Source organism: Palaemon carinicauda, chromosome 8 (genome assembly GCF_036898095.1).
Source record: "Palaemon carinicauda isolate YSFRI2023 chromosome 8, ASM3689809v2, whole genome shotgun sequence".
Taxonomy (NCBI): Eukaryota; Metazoa; Arthropoda; class Malacostraca; order Decapoda; family Palaemonidae; genus Palaemon; species Palaemon carinicauda.
Genome location: NC_090732.1, coordinates 161,972,824 through 162,000,179, shown reverse-complemented (window position 1 = coordinate 162,000,179; position 27,356 = coordinate 161,972,824). Strand labels below are relative to the sequence as shown.

Genomic DNA, 27,356 nt, shown 5'->3' with positions numbered 1-27,356 from the left:
ACTGGAACTGCGTCACAATCGCTCGCCATTCATTCCTATTTCTAGCACGCTCTCTTGCCTCTCTCACATCTATCCTCCTATCACCCAGAGCTTTCTTCACACCATCCATCCACCCAAACCTTGGCCTTCCTCTTGTACTTCTCCCATCAACTCTTGCATTCATCACCTTCTTTAGCAGACAACCATTTTCCATTCTCTCAACATGGCCAAACTACCTCAACACATTCATATCCACTCTAGCCGCTAACTCATTTCTTACACCCGTTCTCTCCCTCACCACTTCGTTCCTAACCCTATCTACTCGAGATACACCAGCCATACTCCTCAGACACTTCATCTCAAACACATTCAATTTCTGTCTCTCCATCACTTTCATTCCCCACGACTCCGATCCATACATCACAGTTGGTACAATCACTTTCTCATATAGAACTCTCTTTACATTCATGCCCAACCCTCTATTTTTTACTACTCCCTTAACTGCCCCCCAACACTTTGCAACCTTCATTCACTCTCTGACGTACATCTGCTTCCACTCCACCATTTGCTGCAACAATAGACCCCAAGTACTTAAACTGATCCACCTCCTCAAGTAACTCTCCATTCAACATGACATTCAACCTTGCACCACCTTCCCTTCTCGTACATCTCATAACCTTACTCTTACCCACATTAACTCTCAACTTCCTTCTCTCACACACCCTTCCAAATTCTGTCACTAGTCGGTCAAGCTTCTCTTCTGTGTCTGCTACCAGTACAGTATCATCCGCAAACAACAACTGATTTACCTCCCATTCATGGTCATTCTCGCCTACCAGTTTTAATCCTCGTCCAAGCACTCGAGCATTCACCTCTCTCACCACTCCATCAACATACAAGTTAAACAACCACGGCGACATCACACATCCCTGTCTCAGCCCCACTCTCACCGGAAACCAATCACTCACTTCATTTCCTATTCTAACACATGCTTTACTACCTTTGTATAAACTTTTCACTGCTTGCAACAACCTTCCACCAACTCCATATAACCTCATCACATCCCACATTGCTTCCCTATCAACTCTTATCATATGCTTTCTCCAGATCCATAAACGCAACATACACCTCCTTACCTTTTGCTAAATATTTCTCGCATATCTGCCTAACTGTAAAAATCTGATTCATACAACCCCTACCTCTTCTAAAACCACCCTGTACTTCCAAGATTGCATTCTCTGTTTTATCCTTAATCCTATTAATCAGTACTCTACCATACACTTTTCCAACTACACTCAACAAACTAATACCTCTTGAATTACAACACTCATGCACATCTCCCTTACCCTTATATAGTGGTACAATACATGCACAAACCCAATCTACTGGTACCATTGACAACACAAAACACATATTAAACAATCTCACCAACCATTCAAGTACAGTCACACCCCCTTCCTTCAACATCTCAGCTTTCACACCGTCCATACCAGATGCTTTTCCTACTCTCGTTTCATCTAGTGCTCTCCTCACTTCCTCTATTGTTATCTCTCTCTCATTCTCACCTCCCATCACTGGCACCTCAACACCTGGAACAGCAATTATATCTGCCTCCCTATTATCCTCAACATTCAGCAAACTTTCAAAATATTCCGCCCACCTTTTCCTTGCCTCCTCTCCTTTTAACAACCTTCCATTTCCATCTTTCACTGTCTCTTCAATTCTTGCGCCAGCCTTCCTTACTCTCTTCACTTCTTTCCAAAACTTCTTCTTATTCTCTTCATATGACTGACCCAATCCCTGACCCCACCTCAGGTCAGCTGCCCTCTTTGCCTCACGTACCTTGCGCTTTACTTCCACCTTTTTCTCTCTATATTTTTCATACTTCTCCATACTATTACTCTGCAGCCATTCTTCAAAAGCCCTCTTTTTCTCTTCCACTTTCACCTTCACTCCTTCATTCCACCATTCACTGCCCTTCCTCATGCTGCCTCCAACAACCTTCTTGCCACATACATCACTTGCAATCCCAACAAAATTTTCTTTTACTAACTTCCATTCCTCCTCTAAATTACCAGTTTCTCTTACTCTCACCTCATCATATGCCATTTTTAACCTTTCCTGATATTTACTTTTTACCCCCGGTTTTATTAGCTCTTCAATCCTCACTACCTCCCTTTTACATCCACCTACTCTATTCCCCCACTCTTTTGCTACAACTAATTTTCCTTCCACCAATAAATGATCAGACATACCGTTAGCCATACCCCTAAACACGTGCACGTCTTTCAATCTTCCAAACATTCTTTTAGTTACCAACACATAATCCATTAATGCCCTTGCTACTACTCTTCCATTTGCCACTCTTACCCACGTATACTTATTCTTATCTTTCTTTTTAAAGAAGCTAGCACCTATTACCATCTCTTGTTCAACACACATGTCTACCAGTCTCTCACCACTCTCATTTTCACCTGGTACGCCATACTTACCAATATTAGCTATAATTATCTTTATGAAGTTTGTGGAACACAGCATATGAACATGACCTCATTAGAGATTTAAAAATACTTAGAAGTACTTTGCTTGTTATGAGAGGAGGTTCTTTTACATCATCATCACTGCTGTACTTTTCCATGGGGCTTAGTAAAGGGGTCAAAGGTTTTGCAGGTTTGGCGACTGATGCTGGAAGTCTTTTTTGTGGGTTGAAGAACCTTGTAATGGGGGGCTATTCTCTCTTTATTTCCTCCATTATGTGTTCGTGCGAAGAAAAATCTCCATCCATGGTACAAATAAACTCGAGGGTGCAAACCATGGATGGGTCCATGACGTAGGCAGTACAGTATTTTAATGCCTCCATCCAACCATGACATTTCCCTCAACTCATCGAGAGTGATGCCTTATTCTTCACCATCACTTTCATAATGTTTTCCTCTTCCTCGCATACTGACAATACCAATTCCTCAAGTTCCTCTTCCATCATATCAGCATCATGCCCTGTAAGCTGTTGCAAGACATTGTACTCAGCCTCTTCCGGAAATCCTTGATGGTCACTCTGTACCAGGGTCACAATCTTTATCACTGTTTCATTAAGGGCATTAAGAGGACTGAAACCCTTGAAGTTCTTCACACAGTCAAGCCACAAATGTTTCCAGCAGTCATATCCTTGAAAAATTCCTCTACGAGAGAGAGCCAGTTGTCAATTGTAAAGCTCCTCCAGCATTGCATAAATTCCAGGGCGAAATCATTATCCATGGCTGATTGGAGTCTGGCTATCATATGTTTGTTGTAATGGGCTTTTAAAGTTCTTAATGACCCCCTAGAGATGTGGTGTTGTGAGAAAAGAACACCATCTCTACTTTATCGTGGAGAACTTGCACAGCTTATGTTTGTCCTGGAGCATTTTCAAAAGTTAGCAGGATCTTGAAACTTGACTCTAGTTGCTGAAGATACTGCTCAAACTCCAGTAGAAAGTAATGGTGGAACCAATTCAGAAACAGGTTGCTTATTGTCCATGCCTTCTTATTTGCATTTAATAGACAGGCAACAAATTCTTGTTGCAGTGCTGGAGTGAATGTGGATTTGACATCTTTTAGATAAAGCCATGTTGGATAAAGTGACACGTGGGATTGCTACACAATATCAAGGTGCTCCTGGGGAGACAAAGGAAATCATACATATCATAGTGAAAAGTAAGATATTCCCTTATCAATTAAGTGATAAAAATGAAATAGAAATGAGGTAGTTTTATATTAGATCTTTGGGAAGAATAAAACAGTTTACCTAATCAGAGCAACAAAATACTATACGGGCTGTTATCATACTTATCTTTGACACCTTTAAAACCGGGAGCATAGTGTTCTTTACTGATGAAGGTGTGTTCTGCATTTTGATATCCGGAACAAAGCTATTAAGCAATGATTACAATATGGTAATTAGCAATCGTTTCATTTCACTACCGGTGACGTTACAATAATTACCAGTCTCTGTATGCCAGTAAGGTGTACGTTACATTAATTACTAGTCTATGTATGCCAGTAGGTTTACATTACAATTTTGTATTATTTTTTTTTATGCAAAACTTAGGAAATACTTTAATTTTAAAAGTAAAATACATCTTGTCAGAGATATGGTACGTATCAGTTACTGTTTGCACTAACATGTTTCCTCCATATTCCACTCTTGCTCTGGTCTTTATCCCTTCGCAGCTCTGAAGGGAAAGCTTTTGTGGCCTTTTGTTCTGGTGAAGATGTCTCCCATCATCTTCACATTTCTCAGGGAAAAACACCATTTGAAATTATCAAACCATCCCTTGCTGGCTTGGAAAGGTGTAGCTGGCATAGCTTGGGGGGTTTCTCTGGTGCTCGGTCTGTGTTCCTCAGATGTACACCTGTTAGACTTAAAATGTTGAAAGGGACTTTTCCACCTCCTGGATTAAGTTATTAGAGTCCACTGCTACACCTTTGCAGTGCGGGTTCTCATTCCACATGAAGAGGACATTCTCCATCTTAATCCTTGCCATGTCCTCCTGTACCATTGCCAATGTTTAGTATGGTGCGGGGCACTTGCACTTATGGCAGGACAGTTATTGGCATAATTTTTCTTCATGTACCGCAAATTACTATATTATTTTTTGGAGGGAATACTCTGCCCACTGTATCAATGCCTCTACCTTTTGTTCCAAGGTCATCATAATATCCATTGGCTTGTGGTCAGGTTTGGTGAATGATGAAGCACTCTTAGGTGTGATGGTGAAAGCTGAACATTTTGACCAAGCGATGATATACAGTACACAAGATGTTTTACCCTTTTACCCCCGAGGACGTACTGGTACGTTTCACAAAAGCCATCCCTTTACCCCCATGGACGTACTGGTACTTCCTTGCAAAAAAATGCTATAAAAATTATTTTTTTCATATTTTTGATGATTTTTTGAGAAAATTCAGGCCTTTTCCAAGAGAATGAGACCAACCTGACCTCTCTATGACAAAAATTAAGGCTATTAGAGCAATTTTAAAAAAATATACTGCAAAATGTGCTGGGAAAAAAATAACCCCCTGGGGGTTAAGGGTTGGAAATTTCCAAATAGCCTGGGGGTAAAAGGGTTAAACTATACTGATTGCAGTATAGTTGCAGATCATAGTGTTCCACAGGATAGATGTAAGGATTTCTGTGGAGTTCAAACTGTTCAAAAGACAGTGAAGACTCCTAATTCGTGTAGAGCTTCTTCGCTACACCTGCTTATAAAACTTTAGATTAGGCTTAGCTCATATCTAACATTGAAGGTCTTTATTTTGCCTCGTGCATCTTTGAGGTTAGGTCAGCCAATTTCTTACACTCTGCTGAAAGAGTTACTCTCCTACCAAGGTTCAGAAATCAATATTTTTCATTTGAGGTAATTATAAGAAATGTGTTTGTAGGGAAACAAATATAATTCTAAGAAAAATTATGTAGTAACCTACCTCACCTCCCAGCTTGCTGGTTTCTCACAGCAGGATATTCAAATTTCACAATAAGCAAGTCATTTATTTGGTGAGGACCCAAGGGTCTCTTTATTTGCAAACACAAGCTACCTTGGTTCCTTTGTCAGGAAAACAAGCAAGAAGTATCACTGAAATTTGATGACCAAGAATGTGGGCTATTTTACGAGACATTGTTGTATGAGGGATAAATTTTGACAAGATAAAAATTTTTATTTGGAAATGACCTGAAAATAATCTCAAGCTTGTTTGTAATTATTAAAGCTAACAATTTATACACTCAAAATGGATATGCCACCAGACAAGTATTTTATTTTTTTATATATTTTGGTAGTTTTTGTTATTGTAAATTTATCAACACAGAACTGTAAAAAAATATTTACAGAAATGTGTTCTTGCGGACTGTAACAAAAGTTTATTTAATGTTAGGTACGAAGGTGGAAATAATCAAGCTCCGACTTCCCCATCTCAGTCAACAAGCTTTCCAAGCCTTTATGAGCGCCGTGGCTCATCTCAGGAACAGTCTGCCTGTTCATCGCCTCACAGGTATCCTGTTTTTTATATCCCTAGCTAAACAGGTTTCTTGACCTTCCTCTTATGTCCAGTCTCTCTGTCCCAAACTACAGGAATAGAGTTATGTACTTGATAGCTATCACATGATAGTTACAGTAGCTTATATGTTATGGAAAAGTTCCAAATATTATAATGTTATGATTTTTCACTTCGGTTTTCAAGATAAAAACAAGTATATATGGGTAAGAGTGGCAAATAGAAGAGTGGTAGAAAGGGCGTTAATGGATTATGTGTTGATAACTAAAAGAATGTTTGGAAGATTGAAAGACGTGCACGTGTTTAGGGGTATGGCTAGCGGTATGTCTGATAATATTTTGGTGGAAGGAAAATTAGTTTTAGCAAAAGAGTGGGGGAATAGAGTAGTTGGATGTAAAAGGGAGCTAGTGAGGGTTGAAGAGCTAATAAAACCGGGGGTAAAAAGTAAATATGAAGAAAGGTTGAAAATGGCATATGACGAAGTGAAAGTAAGAGAAACGGTTAATTTAGAGGAGGAGTGGAAGTTAGTAAACAAAAATTTTGTTGGGATTGCAAGTGATGTGTGTGGCAAGAAGTTTGTTGGAGGCAGCATGAGGAAGGGCAGTGAATGGTGGAATGAAGGAGTGAAGGTAAAAGTGGAAGAGAAAAAGAGGGCTTTTGAAGAATGGCTGCAGAGTAATAGTGTAGAGAAGTATGAAAGATATACTGTAGAGAGAAAAATGTGGAAGTAAAGCGCAAGGTAAGTGAGGCAAAGAGGGCAGCTGACCTGAGGTGTGGTCAGGGATTGGGTCATTCATATGAAGAGAATAAGAAGTTTTGGAAAGAAGTGAAGAGAGTAAGGAAGGCTGGTTCAAGAATGGAAGAGACTGTGAAAGATGGAAATGGAAGGTTGATCAAGAATTTATAAGGAAAAAAATGATTTTAATTAACATGTATTACGAATGTGAAGTGCATTAGAGTTTTTCAGTATGAAATTTGATTTAGGGATCACCTTTAATATAGCACTATAAGGAACACAATTTAGTTGCTGTATAAATATACTGTTAATTTTTTATAGCCATATCAATAGTGAGAATACATTTGCATCTATGATTGTCAGATTTCAAGAAGACAAGGAAGAAATTTGTCCAGACTTCATTTAAAGCCAAATTATCTTTTCAAGTATGAAATTACCTCAAAAGACTTTAACCTGAGTATCATATACTTTATGTACCTGTATTTTATTGGACAAGAGAGACTGAGATGAAAGGATCTGTGAATAGGCATGAAGACTTGACATCCTGAAACTTGTATTTTGGGATACAGTAGTTGTACATTAGTTCCTTTTGGTTGCCTTTAGTAATGAGCATTCCAAATTCTATCAATAGAAACTTTTTGATGTATGTGCATATATCAACAATAAGTAACAATAGGTGAATTGAAGCCTTATTTGCATGCCTGTTATTTGAATATTAACAAGGAAAATTTCCCTTAATTTTTACTATTAGAAAAAAAAAATATTTATGGCTTAAGGTTTGGGATATTGGTTAGATTTTATTTTAGTTATTATATTAATACAGTTTAGTTTTTGAATACTTGATGTTTTTATATTTTTCCATTATAGTAAAAATTATGAGAACCTGGTTTTTACAACAGAGAATATAAACATTTGAATTTTATCTGCTGAAGTTTACCATATTGTTTGGTTGGACAGTTTAAGTTACAATCAAGTTTAATTCATGTATCGGATGATACCTGAATTTGATGTAATTCTTTGCAAAGCAATATTTGTATCTGTGTAATGTGATGAACTATATAAAAATATTTTTCATTTGAAGATTTATATATTTGTAGCTTTGGCGTACTCTAAAAACTCCAGAGATAAATTTTCAATGGTACTGTACATTTGCGCATGAATAATGTACATATTGCTTAAAGTATACTTATGTAATTGAATCTTACATCTGAAGGGAAGGGCCAACTTTATAACCTCTAAATAGGAACAATAAAAAACTGTATCTTCCCTCCTTTAATCATGCTGCCAAAACCCTTCCCAGCTGCCAAGTTACAGTGATGTAATGCTGTGCCTGGGGAAAGGTGTAATTGTTGTCTCAGATTTAAATGGTTACTTGCCACTTCGACACATCTTTTTTTTCTCTTGCTATTATTGAACTTTTGGAGGAATATTCAGTGTTTTTTCATTTTGTTTTGCCAAGCTACCCTATCGGGTATGCCTACAGGTAATCATTTGCCCTGCTTTTGCTCTTAATATGATGTAAAGAGGCTATTTTCTGATCGAGTGGATCCTCAGTTGCTTTTCTTTACCTCAGGATTTTAAAACTAAAACCTTTTATTTCCATACTTACTCTGAATAGGACTAGTTAGCCAACTTCCTCCTCACTTGTGAGGCAATACTTATTTTCGGTGATTTAATCCACTTAACCCTTACTTGAAAGTATACGTCTATTGACGTAGATATGAAGTGTAATATTGGTTCCCAGCTGATATCTATTGACATATGTGCAGTCTGTATGAACCATGAGACAAAAATATCATGATTTTTTGGGTTACTGTATATGGAAACAACATGATTTAATTTTCTAATTGCAACCCCATATCCTAGTTCACCTTCAGACAAAGTTTGTTAGTACCCATAGTCACCTGTTGTTTTCGGTCATTTAAAGTATCCAAACGCAGCTTCTTTGATCCATGTCTGCATGTTTGTACATACTATGTATTGTCATTTGGATGTTGACTAATGTCATCCAGATGTTGTATAGTGACACTTTCCTTCGGTGATTGAGTCCACTTAACTTGATGGTGTATGTCTATTTTGTTGACATATTGCTTCACGTCAGATGTCTATCGACGTATGTACAGTCCTTATGAACCATGTAGAATATTATGATTTTTGGGTGTACTCCATATGGCAACAACAGGCACTCCCTCAGAGAAAGGTTGCAATTATTACCAATCAGCTGTTGTCTTCAGCCATGAAAGCATCCGAACACAGGCCACTCAGTCCATCGTTTGCATGTTTGTACATACTTTATGTCATTCATTGTTGACTAATATTTTTCCGGGTGTTGACTAACCTAATCTAGATGTTGAATAAAATTATCAATATGATGGTGAAGAACATATGTATTAGAAGCTGAAAATGGCACGGATGACTGTCATACAGTTTTTCCTGATGAAGGGAATTTTAAGAAACAGCCTGAGACAGGACAAATGCACACGAGGTGGAGTGTTGAAAAGGGTTTTCATAAAGTGTTTTTTCGTTTCAAGTTTCCAGAAATACAACCTTCTTATAATTTTAGGGTAGTTTTTGTTTGTTGGGTTTTGTGTATTAGAGAAAAAGAAAGAGATCAGATGTAATGAGAAATTGATATATCTGTTTGAAGAGAGATAAAAAGAGTTTTCCTGAGATGTGAATCACATGTTTTCAGGATATTTGGTGTTTGTTTGATCATAAGGATGATTGGTGTTAAATGATCCTGAGGAAGCGACACCAATTGGCAGCATACACACCCGTAAGGGAGCGTCAACTAAGCGGCTGAGAGAAAAACGAACAAGGTTATTAAATGAACGTGTGTCGCTACCTAGAAATCCCAAACAGACAAATATAATGCTCAACTTGGGAGCAGGGGTCTCCAAAACGTCTGGCATCTTCAAAAACACAAAATAACACAGAGCTACGAAAAACACGTTCGAACGTTCACAGGTGCTTAGAACGAATGATGGGAGAAGGATGGGTAGTGGTAGGTTGGGGGGGGGGGGGGGGATAGCCGTAGAGAACGAGACCTCGTAGTAACGGGGGATGTTGAGGAGGGAGAAGACTAATTGGTAAGGGACCTCTGGTTGTGGTTTCACACGGCCCAGTTTTAATACCGACACCCTATAAGTGTGAGTGAGCTGGGTATATTCCTGGCATTCCATGCAAATTTTTTCTCTGGTATATTTAGCAGTATTTATACCTTAGAAATGGTGCTTTAAGGAGCATTTCACTGGGCGACACAGGTCCATTGCCCAGAAATAGATTTTTCCTTCGTCAAAATCCCTTTATTGGGATTACAAAGTATACTCTCAATTGTACCTTACTGGCCTGACTGTTACGGGGAAGTGCTTTGGCAGCTAGTTAAAAGCAAAGGAGAATTTTATAATTTTTATATATTTATAGGTTGTCAAGTTGGCCCTTCCACTTTATAGCTTAGAATATTCAGATGTAAGTATAGGAATGAAAATAAAAGTTTAAAAATCATGTTGCTATATATATTAAGGTGGATTTATTCTTAATCAAACTGTCATTAGATTACGGAGAATGACTGCATGTTGGTATGGCATGTGTGAGGCTATAAATTTGATTGGTATGCTTCAAGCATTACTGCATGTGAAAGGCTTTTTTGCATGGAAGGTTTTCTTGTTTATTTTGTAAAAAAATCTATATACTGTAATCTAACTTTCGCATGAACAGTTCAAATTTTGGCAAGATTGGTCTAATCTCTAATCTTTTGAGTCATTGTATTTTAAAGCAAGCAGTGATTATGTGTAGATGAGGTATCTTTATCAGTACATTGGAACAATAGGAAATGTATACAGGTGTTTAGACAAAACAGTGGAAAGACTTCGTATGTAAATATGTAAACAGGTCAAGTATTTATTCTGGCCCCTAAAGCCCTATCTCCTCTACATTAGAATGCATACTGTATTCTGTAACAGTAGGATGTGTACTAGTTCTTTGATGGCTATCAGCCACAAGAAAAATCACCAGAATCATATTTCTTGTTTTAACAAATAATGAAATCATTTCATGATAGGTTGCCAGTATCCTTGGTTATTTCATGGTTTCTGAACTAAAATGATATAAAAAGTTGGTAGGGTATATTAAGAACTGCAATTTTAAAGAGTAATATTTAAAGGCTTGATATAGGAAATAAAGTGAGATGTTTAGAGAAATTTTATAAAACCTGAATTTTTCCTGCAGAATGTTAATAAAAAAAAAGTTTAGAACTAGGTAGGTAGGTAATCAGAAACATAGGTCATAACTCATTGTTTAAATCCAAGTTACGGCATAAATTGCAGATTGTTTAAAGGTAAAAGTAGACATTTTGATTAATGGTAAGTCATGTCATAAATTTTTTATATATATTAGGGTAGGTATACTGAAGTAAGTTGGAGTACAGTTTAAAAGATAATAAACTTTTTGATTGATAAGAATAGTGACAAACTTTTGTACGGTTTATTTGGGACAAGCAGGTAGAAGTGAGTAGCTATAAATAATAAAAATAACTTGCATAGACGAATAGTTAATCTTGACCTGAAAATTTGACTACTATAGCTTTGTGTTCCTGCAAAAGGCTTTAGAAATACTGGCTCATCATAAAATTCTCAGAAATTACCGGTACACAAAATATTACTGGGGATCAGTTACGTGAAGAGAAATGGGTGATCTGGAATGACAAAGTTAGATTCAAGTACTGTACTATACATGTAAATGAAACAACAGTTTTGATTATGTGAACAGGAAGTTTTGGTTTTTATAGGATGTTATGCAAAAGTATCATGTGTATACAAGTCTCTAACTTATTTTATATTTGACAATTAGTATTTTTTTTTTTTTTTGTGGTAATAGACTGTGTACCCTCTAGCATTTTTCCTGTGGTTTCTTTTATGGCAAAGGTTTTATTTCATATTTTTGTAGTGACAGTTTAGTTGGTCAGCTTTTTGTATGTAAACACATAGCCTTTTCTATTCATCATATATCTGTGAGGTTGGTTAAGGTTATACCCTGTAGTGCTGTTTTTAAGTGATTGGTTTTTATTTTTTCATTAATTTTATTATTTATTAGTAGAGTACTATAGTATTTAACCTTTACTCCTGTGATACCTATAATTATTCTGTACTTAATTAAAACTGCATTTCAGCTATAGTCTATTTCTTTTATCGAGGCAGAGTTGCACCGACTCGCAGCGGTGCCCTTTTAGCTCGGAAAAGTTTCCTGGTCGCTGATTGGTTAGAATTATCTCGTCCAACCAATCAGCAATCAGGAAACTTTTCCGAGCTAAAAGGACACCGCTGCGAGTCGGTGCAAATCTGCATCGCTAAAAGAAATTGACTATAGGTAAGTTTAGTGTTCAGTTGCAGTCGGTATTCTAATCACAATTAATTTTTGATATCCCAACTAACTCATGTTATAGCATAGCCACATTAGACTGCAAATAAAGCAGGATGTTTGATTTTCATGGTATATTTTAGTGACAACTTACATTATCTTTGTAATGCGTTCTTCTTTATGGTAATACTGTACAGTATTTCTATTTGAGCAAGAAGTGGTAGGTTCACTTCTAACATGTCTTTGGAAATTTTCTTTTTCTTTATCAAAATATGCAGTATACAGTATTTATTATTTTATGTTAATCTACAACAGAAACATGTTAAAGGTTTGATTAATTTCAGAGGTTTTCAACTGTCGATCATTACTGTTTAGGAAGAAATTCCTCCCCTCGACTACTTTAATAAGTTTGCCTGCAAATTACCTGCATTTTCTATCCATCATTTTCAAAACTTTCAAGTACAACCTGTACAGTTAAAGAGCATGCTGTATGTAAACTGTTTATTCTTAAAGCCTTTTCCATTCACTCTACACTCTCTTCAAATTCATGTTGAAAAAATAGTAATTAATCTGTAACTGAAAAAAAAATTTACCCATCACTTGTTCCAGGGACTATTCTTTGAGTGGCAATACAAGTCCCAATGTCAATCAGCCATACAGAGCTCGTGCTGTCTCAGAAAGTCGGCGAGATCCCAGAGAACCTTCAAATTCACCCTACCAACCAGAACCTAATAGGTATAGTACTTGTAGATCCCTTTGCGACATTCACACTGAATCAATGCACAAATTATATTTTCATGTGGTTTATAAATCTTCATTTTGAAGTGATCGAAGGAAAGCCCCTACAAACATACATTTTACATATATATATATATATATATATATATATATATATATATATATATATATATATATATATATATATATATATATATATACAGTATATATATATATATATATATATATATATATATATATATATATATATATATATATATATATATATATATATATATATATATATATATATATATATATATACATACATACACACACATGATATGTACAAACATACATGCATACAGTAAGTCTCTTACATAAGAATGGTATGCATTTCAAGATCAGGTTTTGGTTGGAAAGTTTTCCAAGTCCAGCATGATATTATCTTGGATATCCAACTCATAACCCACAACCCTCTAAACTCCATTGTCTTCAGTCAGCTGGCCTTGCTAACAGCTGTGAACTACCGTATATTTGTATCGGGAATTCCTACAGCTATTTTTGAATAATATTTTTAAGAGGTCTACTTATTTTCTTCATTGCCACACAAGTTCTTAGCTTGCTAAGTTTTGCAGTTGAAAATATTTATCTATAGGACTTGATGTGTATGTGTATATATATATATATATATATATATATATATATATATATATATATATATATATATATATATATATATATATATAATATAAATATATAATGTATTTATATGTTATGTATATATGTTTGTGGTAATTTGATCATGTATATATATATATATGATTTCTTTTTCAGATATGGAGTAGTATTAGATATGAAATACAATGTATCCAGCTATGGCTTTAGTTCATTTGTTTAAATTTATAGTTATAAACCTTGTGTAAAAGTGATTTGCCTTTAACCTCATAGCAAATGTGGAATCATAAATTTCACTTGCCTCAATCTTGAGGCAAGGCTTTTGAATGTGAATATAAATTTCCCATTGTTTTCATTTCCAGATATATACTATACCCTGTTTAGCTTTGAACACTTGAACTTGACCTTTGGTATTCCTAGATAAGTTAAACATAGGCTGCAAAAAGGAAAATCAACATTAATTTTAGTTGAATTAAACTTTTGGTCAGAATTATTTTTATTGCCAAAAATAAGAAATCAAGTTTTTTTCTTGTTTGCTTGAAGAGGTAAACTAATCACAGGACTGTAGGACATGCAATTTTGTCATCAAAATTAAGTAAATAGAATATTGTAAATAACAGTTGTACAGTAAATTGCACTATTGTATATGAATAAACGTAAAATTAAACATGCTCTAGATGTTGTTTATTGTGTACAGGATTTGTTAACATCAATGGAAAACAAAATGTGTACCTTTCTGTAATTGATGAAAATACTACTGTGTTAAGGTTTGAGATCAGGGAGAAGTGTGTTACTTTGAAGAAAATTTCTTGGAAGGGTATTTGAAATAAAGATTTTTATTAAGAAGAACCTGTTTACATATTACTTTTGTAGCAGGAATTAAAAAATCTAAGCAAAAGGTGTTAGTTTAAAATTGATGATATATAAGTTAAAATTTAATAATATTTCCCATGTAAATTTTGCAAGTTTTGGTTCTTTTTAATATTTTATCTTACTTTTAACTGGAAATATTTTGAGAACTAATCATATTTTATAGGTTGTACACAGTATTGTATTGTGCTTTAAAGAAAAAGAGGTAAATAGTGTAATTCCTTTATTCCCAAATAATGTTACATAATCTAATTAAGAAATTCATATCTTTCTGCCCTTAACTTTATTGGCTTTAATGTGTAATGTACAATTAAGGGATGTGCATTAGTGGTTGCCGTACGGCATTTCATTAATCAGGGAAGTCATCCATTATTTCTATTTCACAGGTATGTCATACGGCACAGTCCGTCCGAGCCACATCTTGTGCGTCAGTTGTCATCACCTGGCCCAGCTTCCACCTCCCCAGCTTACCATGATTCTGCTCCTAGTTTGCCACAACTTACTCGGCCAGAATTATCAAATTCAAGTCGTTCACAAGCGTCATCGAAACCAGATCTCTCATACAAGCCTATGGATCGACCAATGTTGGTCAAGCCAGTTTCAAGACCACTCGAGACTCAGAGTGCTGATATCATATATATGGGAGCCCCAGTTAAAGAAATTGACTATTTGCATACAGGAATGCCAGCTGAAAAAGATACTATCAACTTTGATGACTTTTTGCCGGTAAAGATTTTTAGTTTTCCCGTATTTTAATTTTGACTTTCTAAAACTTGAAAGGAATTATCATAAGGATTACAGTAACTTCTTTAAACAGGGTTTTATTGTTAAACATCTATGCATGTTATTGTTGATCATATATACTTCCTGACCTTTTTATTTTATATTGCACTTAATTTTTATTTTTGTTTACTGTCCTTTACTTGGACCAAATTTATGTTGGATAGTGTACACAACAGAGATGATTTTGTATTACATATATTATCGCATTACTACCTAGTGCCATAATGAGAGAGATAAGCTCATACATACACATAATGAGAAGTTATAATGTTTTAAATTCCATTTTTGGGTAGCTTGTGCTTCGATGTTTATGCAATAAAATCTGCGGTATATATTGACCAATTAATTTTATAAAGTTTAATTTTCTTCTAACACATTCTTTTTATTACTGTATTTGGGTAATTGAGTGTGCAATAATATAGGTTTTACTCTCCAAAATTGTTTTTGAGAAAATGTTGAGGATTATATACCATAAATTTTTGGTGTTAGAATTGGTTGTAAATTATTATATTTTTTTTTTCTATTACAGAACAAGCTCAGTGGCTTGGGTCTCAATGGGAAAGGTGGTTTGACAGGCATTAGTGGTACAGAGATGTCTGAACAGGAGGTACTTTCTAGTATTATAAGTGGTCACACATCCATGATGTCCGTTTTATCTGCTCGATCTAGAGGTCTTCAGGTTGCTCATAAGCTGTGGCAGACTAAAGATTTGAAAACAGCGGTAGATCATGCCCTTAATTTGGGTGATCAAGCACTCCTTGTTGATCTACTAGGCATCATTAATTTACGGCCGTAAGTCAGCGTACACTTGTTTTATTAGCTGATTTGGGCTTTACTAGATTCCTGTGGTGGCAGTTGTTACACACTTTATGAATACTTCTTCTCAGCAAGTATTCTGAGATATAGTACTTCACATTGATTTTTTTTTATACTTATAGGATGAAGGGTGCAGTTATACCCATTGACTTAGATGATAATTAGTTTAAACATTTGTTACTACTGTATTTTATACTATAAAATTGCTGTCAAAAGAATTCTAATTAATTCACATGACATTTTTCAGGTCAATATGGAATTTAGATTTATTAACAGCGTTACTTCCGCCAGTTAGCTCACTTCTGCAGAGTAAACATGAAACGTAAGTTGAACACATGAAGATTGTATTCTGATTTTCATGTCAAATTTTTAAAAAATGAAATACAATGTTATTATTACCATTTATTAAAAGTTTGATAATTTAAAAAATGTTTTAGCACTCCATTAATTTTGAAAAAATCATGTCATGTAAGTAGGTGCCTGTTTTCGCTTGTCTTTTCAGATTATCCCTAATGTCATTTGTAGTAGCTTATATACTAAGAGGTCAATTGATTATCGACTACTGGGTTAAAAGCAATTGTCTGTATTTCAGATATGTGATGTGTGGTTGCAGTGCACTGAAGCTTATGATCAAGAACTTTGCAGTTATGATCAAGTCAAATATGTCAGGGCCAATACATTCTGTGGGAGTGGATATTTCTCGTGAAGAAAGGTAAGATGAGAAGTGCATCTTGGTTGTAGTTAAGAAGTAATCTTTAAGGAAGTATTAGAAAACAAAGTTGGAAAATATCAGTAACTTTGTAATTGGATTGCTGAGTCCCCACTCTTGGCAAGGGTGAAACCAAATAATAACCTCTGTTCATGGATTGTAGCAGAATCCCCACAAAAAAGTTACACAGAGGACTTAAGGGAGATGGTAGCAAACTCATTCCTTGTGAGCTATGTACAAATGAAGGGATTTGGGAGAGGCTACAGGTCTACCTGATGAGTCATCGGTAACCATTGTCTGTCCATCTAGTCTTATCATGGCTGGAGAGGGTTTTTGGGGCTGATCATATGTACTGTATAAGCGACTTTTGTCCTGTCCTTTTTGTTTGCTACTGATGAGCGACCTTTAAATATTTAACATTTCTGAATAATCATTCATAAAGTAATCAATGAAAACGAAAGATTATCAGGTTACCATCATGTGGTGATTGCTCTTCTCTATAAGATTCAAGCACTTTAACCCTTATGTGCTTTTGGAGGGTACAATGAGGTACAATGCCTGCCTGGGTAGAAAAGTGGCGCTCTCACAGAGAAGTTTTTTCATCCACTTCGTCACATGAAAACTATATATCAAATGATAGTGAAAAAATTCTTAAGAGTAAAATATGGACATCAAATATGCACACACTTATTCACTCATATACTGTATACAACTATTCATACAAGAATTTTTGACTTGCTCCTTTTAAATATATATTTTTTTTATGAGGGAATGTGGAAGTGAATCCTTAACATTAATTAACTGATCAGTGCAGAATTGTTTATTTGCAATGGAATTTTTATGAACCAGAAAATGTAATCTGATCAATGGAGATTTATTCATTTTGTAAGAGAGGAGTTCAGAAATGGAAGTCAACATTGTTTATCAACTAAAAACACTGCTGAATCTGAATGTGTAAGTGAATCCAAAAAAATACTTGACTGATCCATGCAGAATCTTTATGTGCCAACTGAATATTCTCAAAACTGGAAACTGTAATCAAATGGGCAGTGGATCGTTCATTTGGGAACCGCTTCCAAAACTGAAAGGGAATATTAGATTGCCTATTAACTAGAGGAACACTTGTAGAACTTGAATGTTTAAGTGAAATTGCAAAAATACTTTAATCAGTACAGAATTGTTCTGTGCCAATGGAATGTTTGCAAAACCAGAAAAACTGTAATCAGATCAGTGAAACAATTTAAATTTAATATGGCATATCATATCCTATTCAAGGATATAGGTTCTCCCGTGACCGATTACCATTTACTCTTTGTATAGGCCTTACCTAACGGCTATGTCATCTCCATGCTCAGACTGTTGGGAGATTGGCAGGAGTCATCATCTTCACTCCTGTACAGGACCAGGTGCTCTAGTATTTCCCAGGAAATTTAATCCAGCCAGATAAATTCATAGGAACTTCCTCTCCACTAAAAGTGCATCTCCTCTTAAGAGGCGATAGTTTGTTTTCGTGTAGGAAAAGAGCACAAATTTTCAAAAGTAATTTTCATTTTTCCTAACTACAGTATACAAACCTTGGTCTTTCAAGTTACACTTCACACCTAAACCAAGTTCCAAGCTTAAGATTTAAAAGAGAGTACTGCATTTAGCTTAGATAGGTGGAAGTGGCTGTCTCGCCACCTGTCGGCAGTCAACTTCATTCAATTTTTAATGCCCATTCCAGCTTCACTGAAGTCATACTCATATTTAAGGAATCAGGTTTGTATAGTTAGGGAAAATATAAATTGATTTTAACATATTTGATTTTTATGTTTCTTCCAAACAAAATGATTATTTCTACAAACCTTCCCTAATGTTGAAATTGCTTCTTCTCTAGAAGCTTCAGTTTAATGGACATTTGTCCATAAATAAATAAAATAAAAATATAATTAGCTCCCATTTTCTTTAACTTCAGTTGACATCTCAAGTAAAGTAATGAAACATTTTAGCAGTTAATAGCATGAAACCAAGTATTGATGGGCCAGTTTCTCTTTGTTATTCCTGTTTTCTCTGTCATAGCGATTTAATAAAAACATCCTTCAGTTTGTTATAGTTTTACTGCGTTTTAAGTTATCTTCCTCTGGATTTATTAGGAATTACTGTGCGGATTGTTTCTGAGCAATTGTGATCCATATTCTCTTAGTGTCAATAAATGGATACTTGTTATCAAAGTTAGGAGTTTGTTGTGGATACATGGTTATGGTCATGTTCATAAAACCACTCTATTTTAACCAGTTATTACATACTTTGTGAAATATTTTTTAATTCACCTTTTGGAATAGGTGAGAGTTAATGTTGATTTTAGAAGTTTTAAATTAGTAGTTTATTTGAACTGTTAGCCATTTAAATTACTAGTATTTTATTTGCATCATCCTAATGAACACCACTTGTGTTTTTTTGACAAATTCCATAGGGTAGGGTAGTTTTCACTACGTAAGATGCCATTTTGGTTTCATTATTTAATTATTGTGTGTTTCAGGTATAACAAATGTGTGGAGTGCTACAATCACATGATGTCCATCCGGGCATTCCTTCTCAAGAGACTAACAGTTCCTGGGAAGATGGGGACTCTCTACCGTGAGTTAGTCATCCTCATGCAGGCCTTCGACTGATAATGAGCTTAAGAGGTTTGCAGGTGCCAAGCTTATCTCATGGGTGTAATTGGTAAAATTTACTTGAAAAACACCAACTTATTGCCAAAAAAATATTCCTCATCTCTCTCGCCCTTTGTAGTATGGGCGACTTGAGTAATGGCTCAAGTATGTCAATGAAGAGTGACTGTTTATTTCAGGCAGTTTACTAACTGCAAAAGATCATGGTTTAGTCTTAGCTTTGTGCCAAGTCTATTCTTGTATTAATAATACACTCGGGAAGTAATCTCAAGATATCAGTTGAAAGAAAATGAGGAGACTACACTCATATTGAGTGATCAGTTGAAAGTGAGTGAGAAATGACTAGACTCATATTGAGTGAAGTCATCATTTACTACCCAACTTTTGGAAAAGAAAACAAGATTATGGCCATTTTAAGCGCTTTATTCTCCATATGTTTGGAACTTCTGTGATTGAAGCACTGAATCCTTTTTTTTGAGGGAAATATGCTGTTTATTGAATATACTAATATTGAGCATTGAACAGCAATGGTGCTTACAGCCCAGGTTTTAAGCTGTCCAGTTTATTTGTAATTGCATATGGTGAAAATATGTGATATGAGTCAGTAAATGATAATAATTTCTTTATTGTTAGTTTTAAAAAGGATTCAGCAGCATTGTGGGTACTTTTGCCTGTAAAGTATATGAAGAACACATATGTGTACTGGCTGGCATCATGTTCATTGACGGCTTGTATAAGCTGGAATGTTTAATCTTCCATAGACCATGTAGCTCACTTTGTAAAACAAAAGTAGATATCAGTCAGTGCACTGGTTCAAGGATTATATACAGAGAAAATTAATAAATACTGTATAGATCTACTTATTATACCATTAATGGTCGGTATTGCTTATTTTACTCTGATAGAAGTAATGGAATCATTATTTTATTCTGAAGCTTTTAATTAAAACATTGCAGATTGGTACGAAATCAATGGTTAGGCATACAGTATATAAAAAAAAAATTACATGGGTGTGGATTATGCCATTTACTCTTGTCTTATACTAGCAACATTGCTGATTTATTTTTGATAATCCTTTGTACAGAATGTTCTATACAGTCCTGAATTAACCTTTTTTTTTTAAGTAGAATATATGTGCATTTTAATCATTTTAAGCATACAACTCGAGATTCATATTGGTCAAAGAATGTTGAGAACTTTTAATAGGAATTCCAAAATTGACATTATGTCACAAGTAATAAACTCAGTCGTGTAAATACATCTTAAGAGATTACTTTTGACATTGCATAAAATATTTTCTTTTCAAGATTTATATAAATTTGAGGTTAGTCATACATCTGCTGTGATAGTAAATATATTATTAATGCAGACAATGACATTTTCATATGTATAATAAATAATTTGCATTATTTGTGAAACATGATAAAAATAAATATTTGGATTGTTGTCCAGTTATAAAAAGTAGAGTAAGAACTTACTGATTAAGTTAGATGAATATTTGTGTAGAAAATATTTGTAAAGGTTAACATTTGTTATCCCTAGATGACAAAGAGAACATTGTTAATTAGAGGACTAATGTTTTTCTATAAGAAAATTCTAGTTATTATAATGAGAAAGAAAATTTGAATAAAAGGAAAAAGTAATAATACTGGCCATTTACGTTATGATTTAGATATGGGAACCCCATAGTTCCCTTCCTTAGTATGTAAACTTCAGGAGGTGAAATACCTTGATTTCTGAAGTATTGTGCCTTCTCATTTTCAACCATGTACTGGCAATTTCTTGTCAGAAGTGGTAGCCATATGCAATATAAATACCATATATCTCATGATTTTATTTTATGTAAACTTAATCAATCTGTGGGAATCATGTTTGATTTGTCTTTGTCAGGCCTAGGTTATTCATTTAACCAGGGATTAAAAAGAAGAACGAAGCGCCTATACTTTTAGCAAGCTACATTCCACAAGCCATAAATTATTGGTACTTATGTTCTGTCATGGTGGAACTAATGCTTGCTAATTTGTTTGCTAATTGCCAAAAGCTGGATACCATTAACTTTCATATTGTGTTTTCAGTTGCATTGTATATTGTGGCAAATGATTTGTTTGCCTTGTAAACTTTACGAGTTTTGGTATAGTTTTGGAATGGTATATTATCATTCATTAGTTCATGTATGTTTACTCCTTGTTAATGCTACCATTTTGCCTTTACTCTTTTGTTTTACTACTCCTATGCTTGGGGTAGTGAATTATAAGCAACTGTAAAATAACTATATTGTGACTAGAGAGATAGTGCTTACTTTTATATATTCTTTAATTCATGTTTCTAGTTGATCATGGAATGGTGTTTAAGAGATTGGACCAATGCTAACAGTTATCTTAAAATTTTTATGCCTTGTTTTTGAGAAAATTAAAAGTTAAAAATGAATATGTCAAGACCTTGCAATTCAAGGACGTTAGGTAACAGATACAACAAATGCACACCTAATAACACTCCTGATTGCCTGGTATAATTTAGTGTAATTTTATAAAAATCTGGTGTATATATCAGCATTGAGAGAAAAGGCATAACTACCAAATAAAATGATAGGTTTCACAATTATAAAACTATTACTATATAGGGACTTGAAAATTCACTAAACATAACAGCATTACAGTATTAGTTTTAACTTACTCTCCCCTGTTATACAGTAAAACAGAGTATGATGTGCAGTATTTGGTCTTATATAACCTGATGCTGCTTTTATTTTCAGTCAGTGAAGTAGTATTCACAATTATATAAATGTGAATGGACCTTGACTGAAAATAATACAAATATAAAGTTATGTACAATCAAATAAAGCAAAACATATATAAAATGGAGGAAAGTAAGTTGGGACTGATATTGCTAATAATCAGATTAGCACATTGCAAACCCAAGAATGGTATGGTCTGATAGTATGATGCGATTGAAACATTCAATGTTTACACTTCTCTCCCAATGAAGTAAGTTGTTGCATTCAGTTTATAATTATGTAAGTAACAATTTACCATATTTAATATTTTTCAACCCCTGCAGATATAATTTTTGCAAGATTTTCATTTTTATAATAGGTTTTACTTGCATTCATCCAGTCCGTGTAATGTTACATATTCAATTGTTAATAAGTACAAGGTATTTATAATTTAACATTGTCAGCAGGCTTTATAGTTATTCTGTGCTGAATATTTTATGCATATTTTTATATTGAAAATTTGGAATTAAACAATGCTAAAAGCAATTGAGCTAGGAATTATTACATGAAGTATTCTGAATATTTAATGTCATTTGTACTATGTGAAAGTTATGCTCAAGAGTTTCAGACTATGGTTGTTGCAAGTAAGTGAGCTTTTATCCATTTGTAGCTGTAGTGTAGACAAGTTTTGACATCGTGTTCAAGGAAATTTTCTTTTGCAATATTCTGAAATGAAAATTGCTTTGTAAAGTATATGTTTTTCACACCAAATTGGGTTAAATACAAAGCTACAGAAACTAATATCTAAATGCTGATGGATAACTGCTCAAATATCTGTAATTTATTATAAAACTTTGGCATTTTCTTAATCCTAGTGTTTTCTGATAGTTGGCCAAGATACTCTTACGATTTTTGTTAAAGTGCATGATATTTGAAATGTCATTACTTCATTAGCTAGGATTTTTTTAAATCATTCCATATGCTAAAGTAAGTGGCTCATGACAACATTATCACTTATGACAAAAATTCTTTTAGGGAGTTATGTTTTCATCTTGGTAGTATTAGGAATCCATAGGTTTGCAATGGAAATTGAAAGAATATGAATCTTAGCTGCCTGTGTGTAGATATAAAAGTATATGGGTTTTGACAGTATAGAAGAGTGGAAAGTAAGCTTATGAAATATGTATTGTTAATTTTAATGGACTAGAGTAAGGATTTAAACTTTCAGCATTCCAAAGTTAAAAATTAATTAATAGTATTTGTATATGTGTGACCAAGAAGGCTGTGTGAAAAATTAGTATGACACTAGATCATAAGAAAGGACTGAAATAAAGGAACATGTCTAGAAGTTCACTTAGAAATTTGAATATTTTATGTTATCTGTATTTATTAAAATCTAAAAATATTATTGGTCATGTAGATCCATGAGTACAGCAACTGAAGATTGCATTTTTCAAGTTGCTTTAGAAAGCATAATATCAAAATGTGCCATGGGTGTTTGCAAAACTGATTGAGTAAATGGTTACTTGTCAATAGTGTACAAAAAACACAGTAATCTCTTTAAGGTATTAAAGATGCGAGTAAATTCTCGAGAAATTTAAGCACCAGTAATGTGCATTTTACGCCACTTTGTTATCATCCAGTCGATAGCCACCTATAATTTTTACCTGAAATGTTTTAACTTCATTTACTGATAATACTTTTGTCTCTGACAAAATGTCTGGTGCTAAGAATTTTATTTTGATCCTGACCTTAACATCTAATTCAATGTCCACTAATTTTATTTCTATTTCTTGTTTTCATAAATATTTTGAAAAAAGATTTCCACTTATATTGAAAACTCAGGGGCTTAATTCCTAACGGCATTTTTTTGACCAGACAATAAATATCTATAGGTTTTCATTTTTGGGATGAATATACGGTAATATTAATGTGGTCTGTAGCTACAAATAACAGCAAATAAAGCTATGTATATAAAATATATGTAAAAAAATTTATTAGAATTACATTGGAGTATGTTGAGCACCTAGGTACCATATTATAAAGGGATTATTTTTCATTAAATGTTTTGATTTAGAAAAATATTCCTACTTTTCAAAATTGTCAGGAAAAAATAATTATTTTTGATATTCAGATATTGAGCATTCATAATTTTTGTGAAAATAATTTTAGAGTAATTTGGTTTAATAAACTGTAAGATGGAAAGGCAAATTATATTGTAATATGAATCAAATTAATTTCAAATTTATTTTCATTAGACTATGAATAACTAATTTTCTTTCTTATGTTTATGCCCGACATGCTATATAAAACCCCCATAATCAGTCTCATTAAATGACAATAATAAAGTAAAAAGTCACATAAGTACATTCCTTCTATGCTTTGTGCATATATTATTTCACAATTATTTCTAAGCTTACATCAGATTCTGTCGTGGGATGAAGGGCATAATTCTTGACCATTTTAACATTCCATGTGATTTTAATTTTAAAATAAGATTTAGTAAAGTTTTGTCAAAACTCATCTTTTCTGCAATACATCAAACAGCTAAATATTTATCATGTTTTCACTGCTACTAAACTAGTTTAGAGAAATGTATAATTTCTGAAGAGGAAAGCTAATGATCCTATCCTCTTATTATTTATTTAAGTACTATAGAACAGAAAGTACATAACTTTATCAATATGAAAATTAAGAGATAACTAACCTCCATGATTATGATCTTTCAAATACATTATCATCATCATCTTCCTGCCTATGTTTTTGTTGTTGCTTTAATTCATGATGAAAATAATCTATGAACTGAAAAAGTTTAGAAAAGAATCTTTCTCCCTCTCTGTCATTTATTATGACTTTTTTTCTAACTTGAAATTTCTAATACAGACATGAAATGGGAGATGCTTCAGGGTCAGTGTGGCCTGGCATAAGTGGAGTCTATTTTTTTAACTGCTTTAGTTGGGTATCTGTGGTTATTGACCCTTGTTCCTCACACTATTAATGATAGATCTCAGTTGAACAATAATATATTTGCCTCGAGGACTCTACTTTAATTGAAAGCTTTATACATTAATTACAAAATGGCTATAAGCAGCTTAGCAAGGTTTTTATCATGTCTGTTTGAAGAAAAGGGATATGATTTAAAGTTAATGATTTCTAGTGTCGGAAATGTTTAATAACATTAGGTTTAAAGTGTATTACGACGTAGTATTTATACTTGTATATAACTGAGCTGCTGTAAATAACTTGTGATAATAAAAAGTTGTTAAATTACCTTTTCCTTTCTATCCTACGCGTGATATACTGTGGATGGGCGATGGATTTGTCAATGTTTTATTCTTCTCTGTACCAAAAATTTTGTTTTGCTGAAATGAAAAATTCAAAATCACATGAATGCTTAAGTTGAATAGTTGCACATAAAAATATATAAAACTATTATAGGGAAATGGAACACAATCCAGGTTGCCCCACAAATTATTATTATTATTATTACTAGCCAAGCTACAACCCTAGTTGGAAAAGCAAGATGCTATAAACCCAAGGGCTCCAAACAGGGAAAAATAGCCCAGTGAGGAAAGGAAATAACTAAATGATAACAACAAATTAACAATAAATTATTCTACAACCAGTAACAACATCAAAACAGATATGTCATATGTAAACTATAAAAAAGACTTATTTGAACTTTTGAAGTTCTACTGATTCAACTACCCGGTTAGGAAGATCATTTCACAACTTGGTCACAGCTGGAATAAAACTTCTAGACTACTGTGAAAGGCAATCTCGAGCACTGCCAACAGATATGAGAAGGGGAACAGATCAAGCACAGGGGAGCACCACAATTTTAACAACTTATGTGAGGATGAAAGGAACACTCCTCCCCTCCCACCTAACCCTGACAGCTAAATTGATAGTGAGAATTCGCTTGCCCGGAATATCAGGTTGAAACCTATACTACTTGATGGATGATCAGGGTTTGACTGATTTGTCAGCTGGCAAAGTGGCAAAGGCACTGATCCTCCTCCTCGTTGATGATGTAAGAACATGAGGTGGTAGTGCTCAACACCAATGAGCATTTTGAAAATTTTTAAACAAAACTGACCTTTGTTCTCTGTCCACAGTACAGTACCACTGTAACTTGGTTCTACGGGTGTACAACTCGTCCCTTCTTCAAAGCATCTGTCCTTCCAGACAAGATCCTCCCTTACCTTCCTGTTCAAGGGAACATCTGAAAACATAAGAAAATTTGAAAAATCATAACAGGTTGTTCCTGCACAAAGTCGCTACTGGACTTCTCTCCTGAACTTAATGATGTAAGCATATGATAGAATCTCTGATGCTACTGTATATCACAATGCCAGAATCTCTGCTGCTACTGTATCTATCAGAATGCCTAGGTTTAAGGTTTAAAGGGCATTCATGAATGTACTTCATACTCTGCTTGCACGTAAACCCCAATTTCTCCCAAGAAGACGGTCTCGATCCAGAAGTGACTGTCATGAACAATAGGATTAGTCTACCATCAACAAATCTCACCAGATATAGCCTATGCAAATCTGCCCAAAATGATACCAGTATGAAGACGTATCCCAATGCACAGTTCAAATTACAGTCTTGAACTGCTAAACCATCCCAATGAGGTTAAAGGAAAGGAACTTTCGTGAATACTGCTGGTTGGGTTGGCATTTAGAAATACTATAAATGTCCTTTATATGAAAAATATAGTCTCCCTCTCTCACATAACAGACTCTGATAAGCAACTTGATCAGTAAAGAGGAGCAATGACAAGTCTCCAGTCACCTTTTCCAAAAAGAAGAGACAACTGCAGAACACTGGGGAGTGATTGCCAACGACTCTTTTTTCAAGCATCACATCCAACTTTGCTGACAAGTCTAGAGCTTCCTGTGACCCAGAGGAGTAGGAATCTAGGTGAATCTGAGTGTGGCTGTCTAGAAATGGTATTAAATATTTACCCCACTGAAAACATTGATTGTACAAGACTCTGTTCCCTATCTGCCATGTTGCCCTATCAGCGGCAGCTGGAGGGGGGATACCTACCTCAATGTTCTCCCCCACCTCCTTCCCCCTACCATACTTACAAGACTGGTCCTGAGAGGAAGTGAAAAGACTTGGTCCAAATGATGGGGTTTCAGAAAGGGCAGAGGCCTCTTTGAATAAAAGTACGAATGCATATACTTTATCATTTCCAATCACTTTGCTGCAGCCAGCTTCAAAGGTCCACGAATTATCTAAAAGAAGCCATACTGTGGATAAACGAGTCATGAGACTCAGTCCAAGTATCCACTCCTGAATACTCTTCATC

At 34.4% G+C, this 27,356-nt stretch overlaps 1 protein-coding gene across 5 annotated transcripts in view; it reads left to right on the top strand.

Moving 5' to 3' along the window:
* kat80 (katanin 80) overlaps positions 1–25,304 on the top strand; it is a 43,491-nt gene extending 18,187 nt beyond the window's left edge. For 2 of the 5 annotated variants that reach the window (XM_068379234.1, XM_068379233.1), the window contains 7 exons: positions 5,889–6,005; positions 12,709–12,834; positions 14,751–15,090; positions 15,677–15,939; positions 16,211–16,285; positions 16,556–16,675; positions 19,191–25,304. In XM_068379234.1, coding sequence (XP_068235335.1) covers positions 5,889–6,005; positions 12,709–12,834; positions 14,751–15,090; positions 15,677–15,939; positions 16,211–16,285; positions 16,556–16,675; positions 19,191–19,323 — 1,174 coding nt within the window. In that variant the 3' untranslated portion in view covers positions 19,324–25,304. The remainder of the gene's footprint in view (positions 1–5,888; positions 6,006–12,708; positions 12,835–14,750; positions 15,091–15,676; positions 15,940–16,210; positions 16,286–16,555; positions 16,676–19,190) is intronic. The other 3 variants (XM_068379235.1, XM_068379236.1, XM_068379237.1) reach the window with 3 other exon arrangements.
* The last annotated feature ends 2,052 nt before the right edge of the window (positions 25,305–27,356 follow it).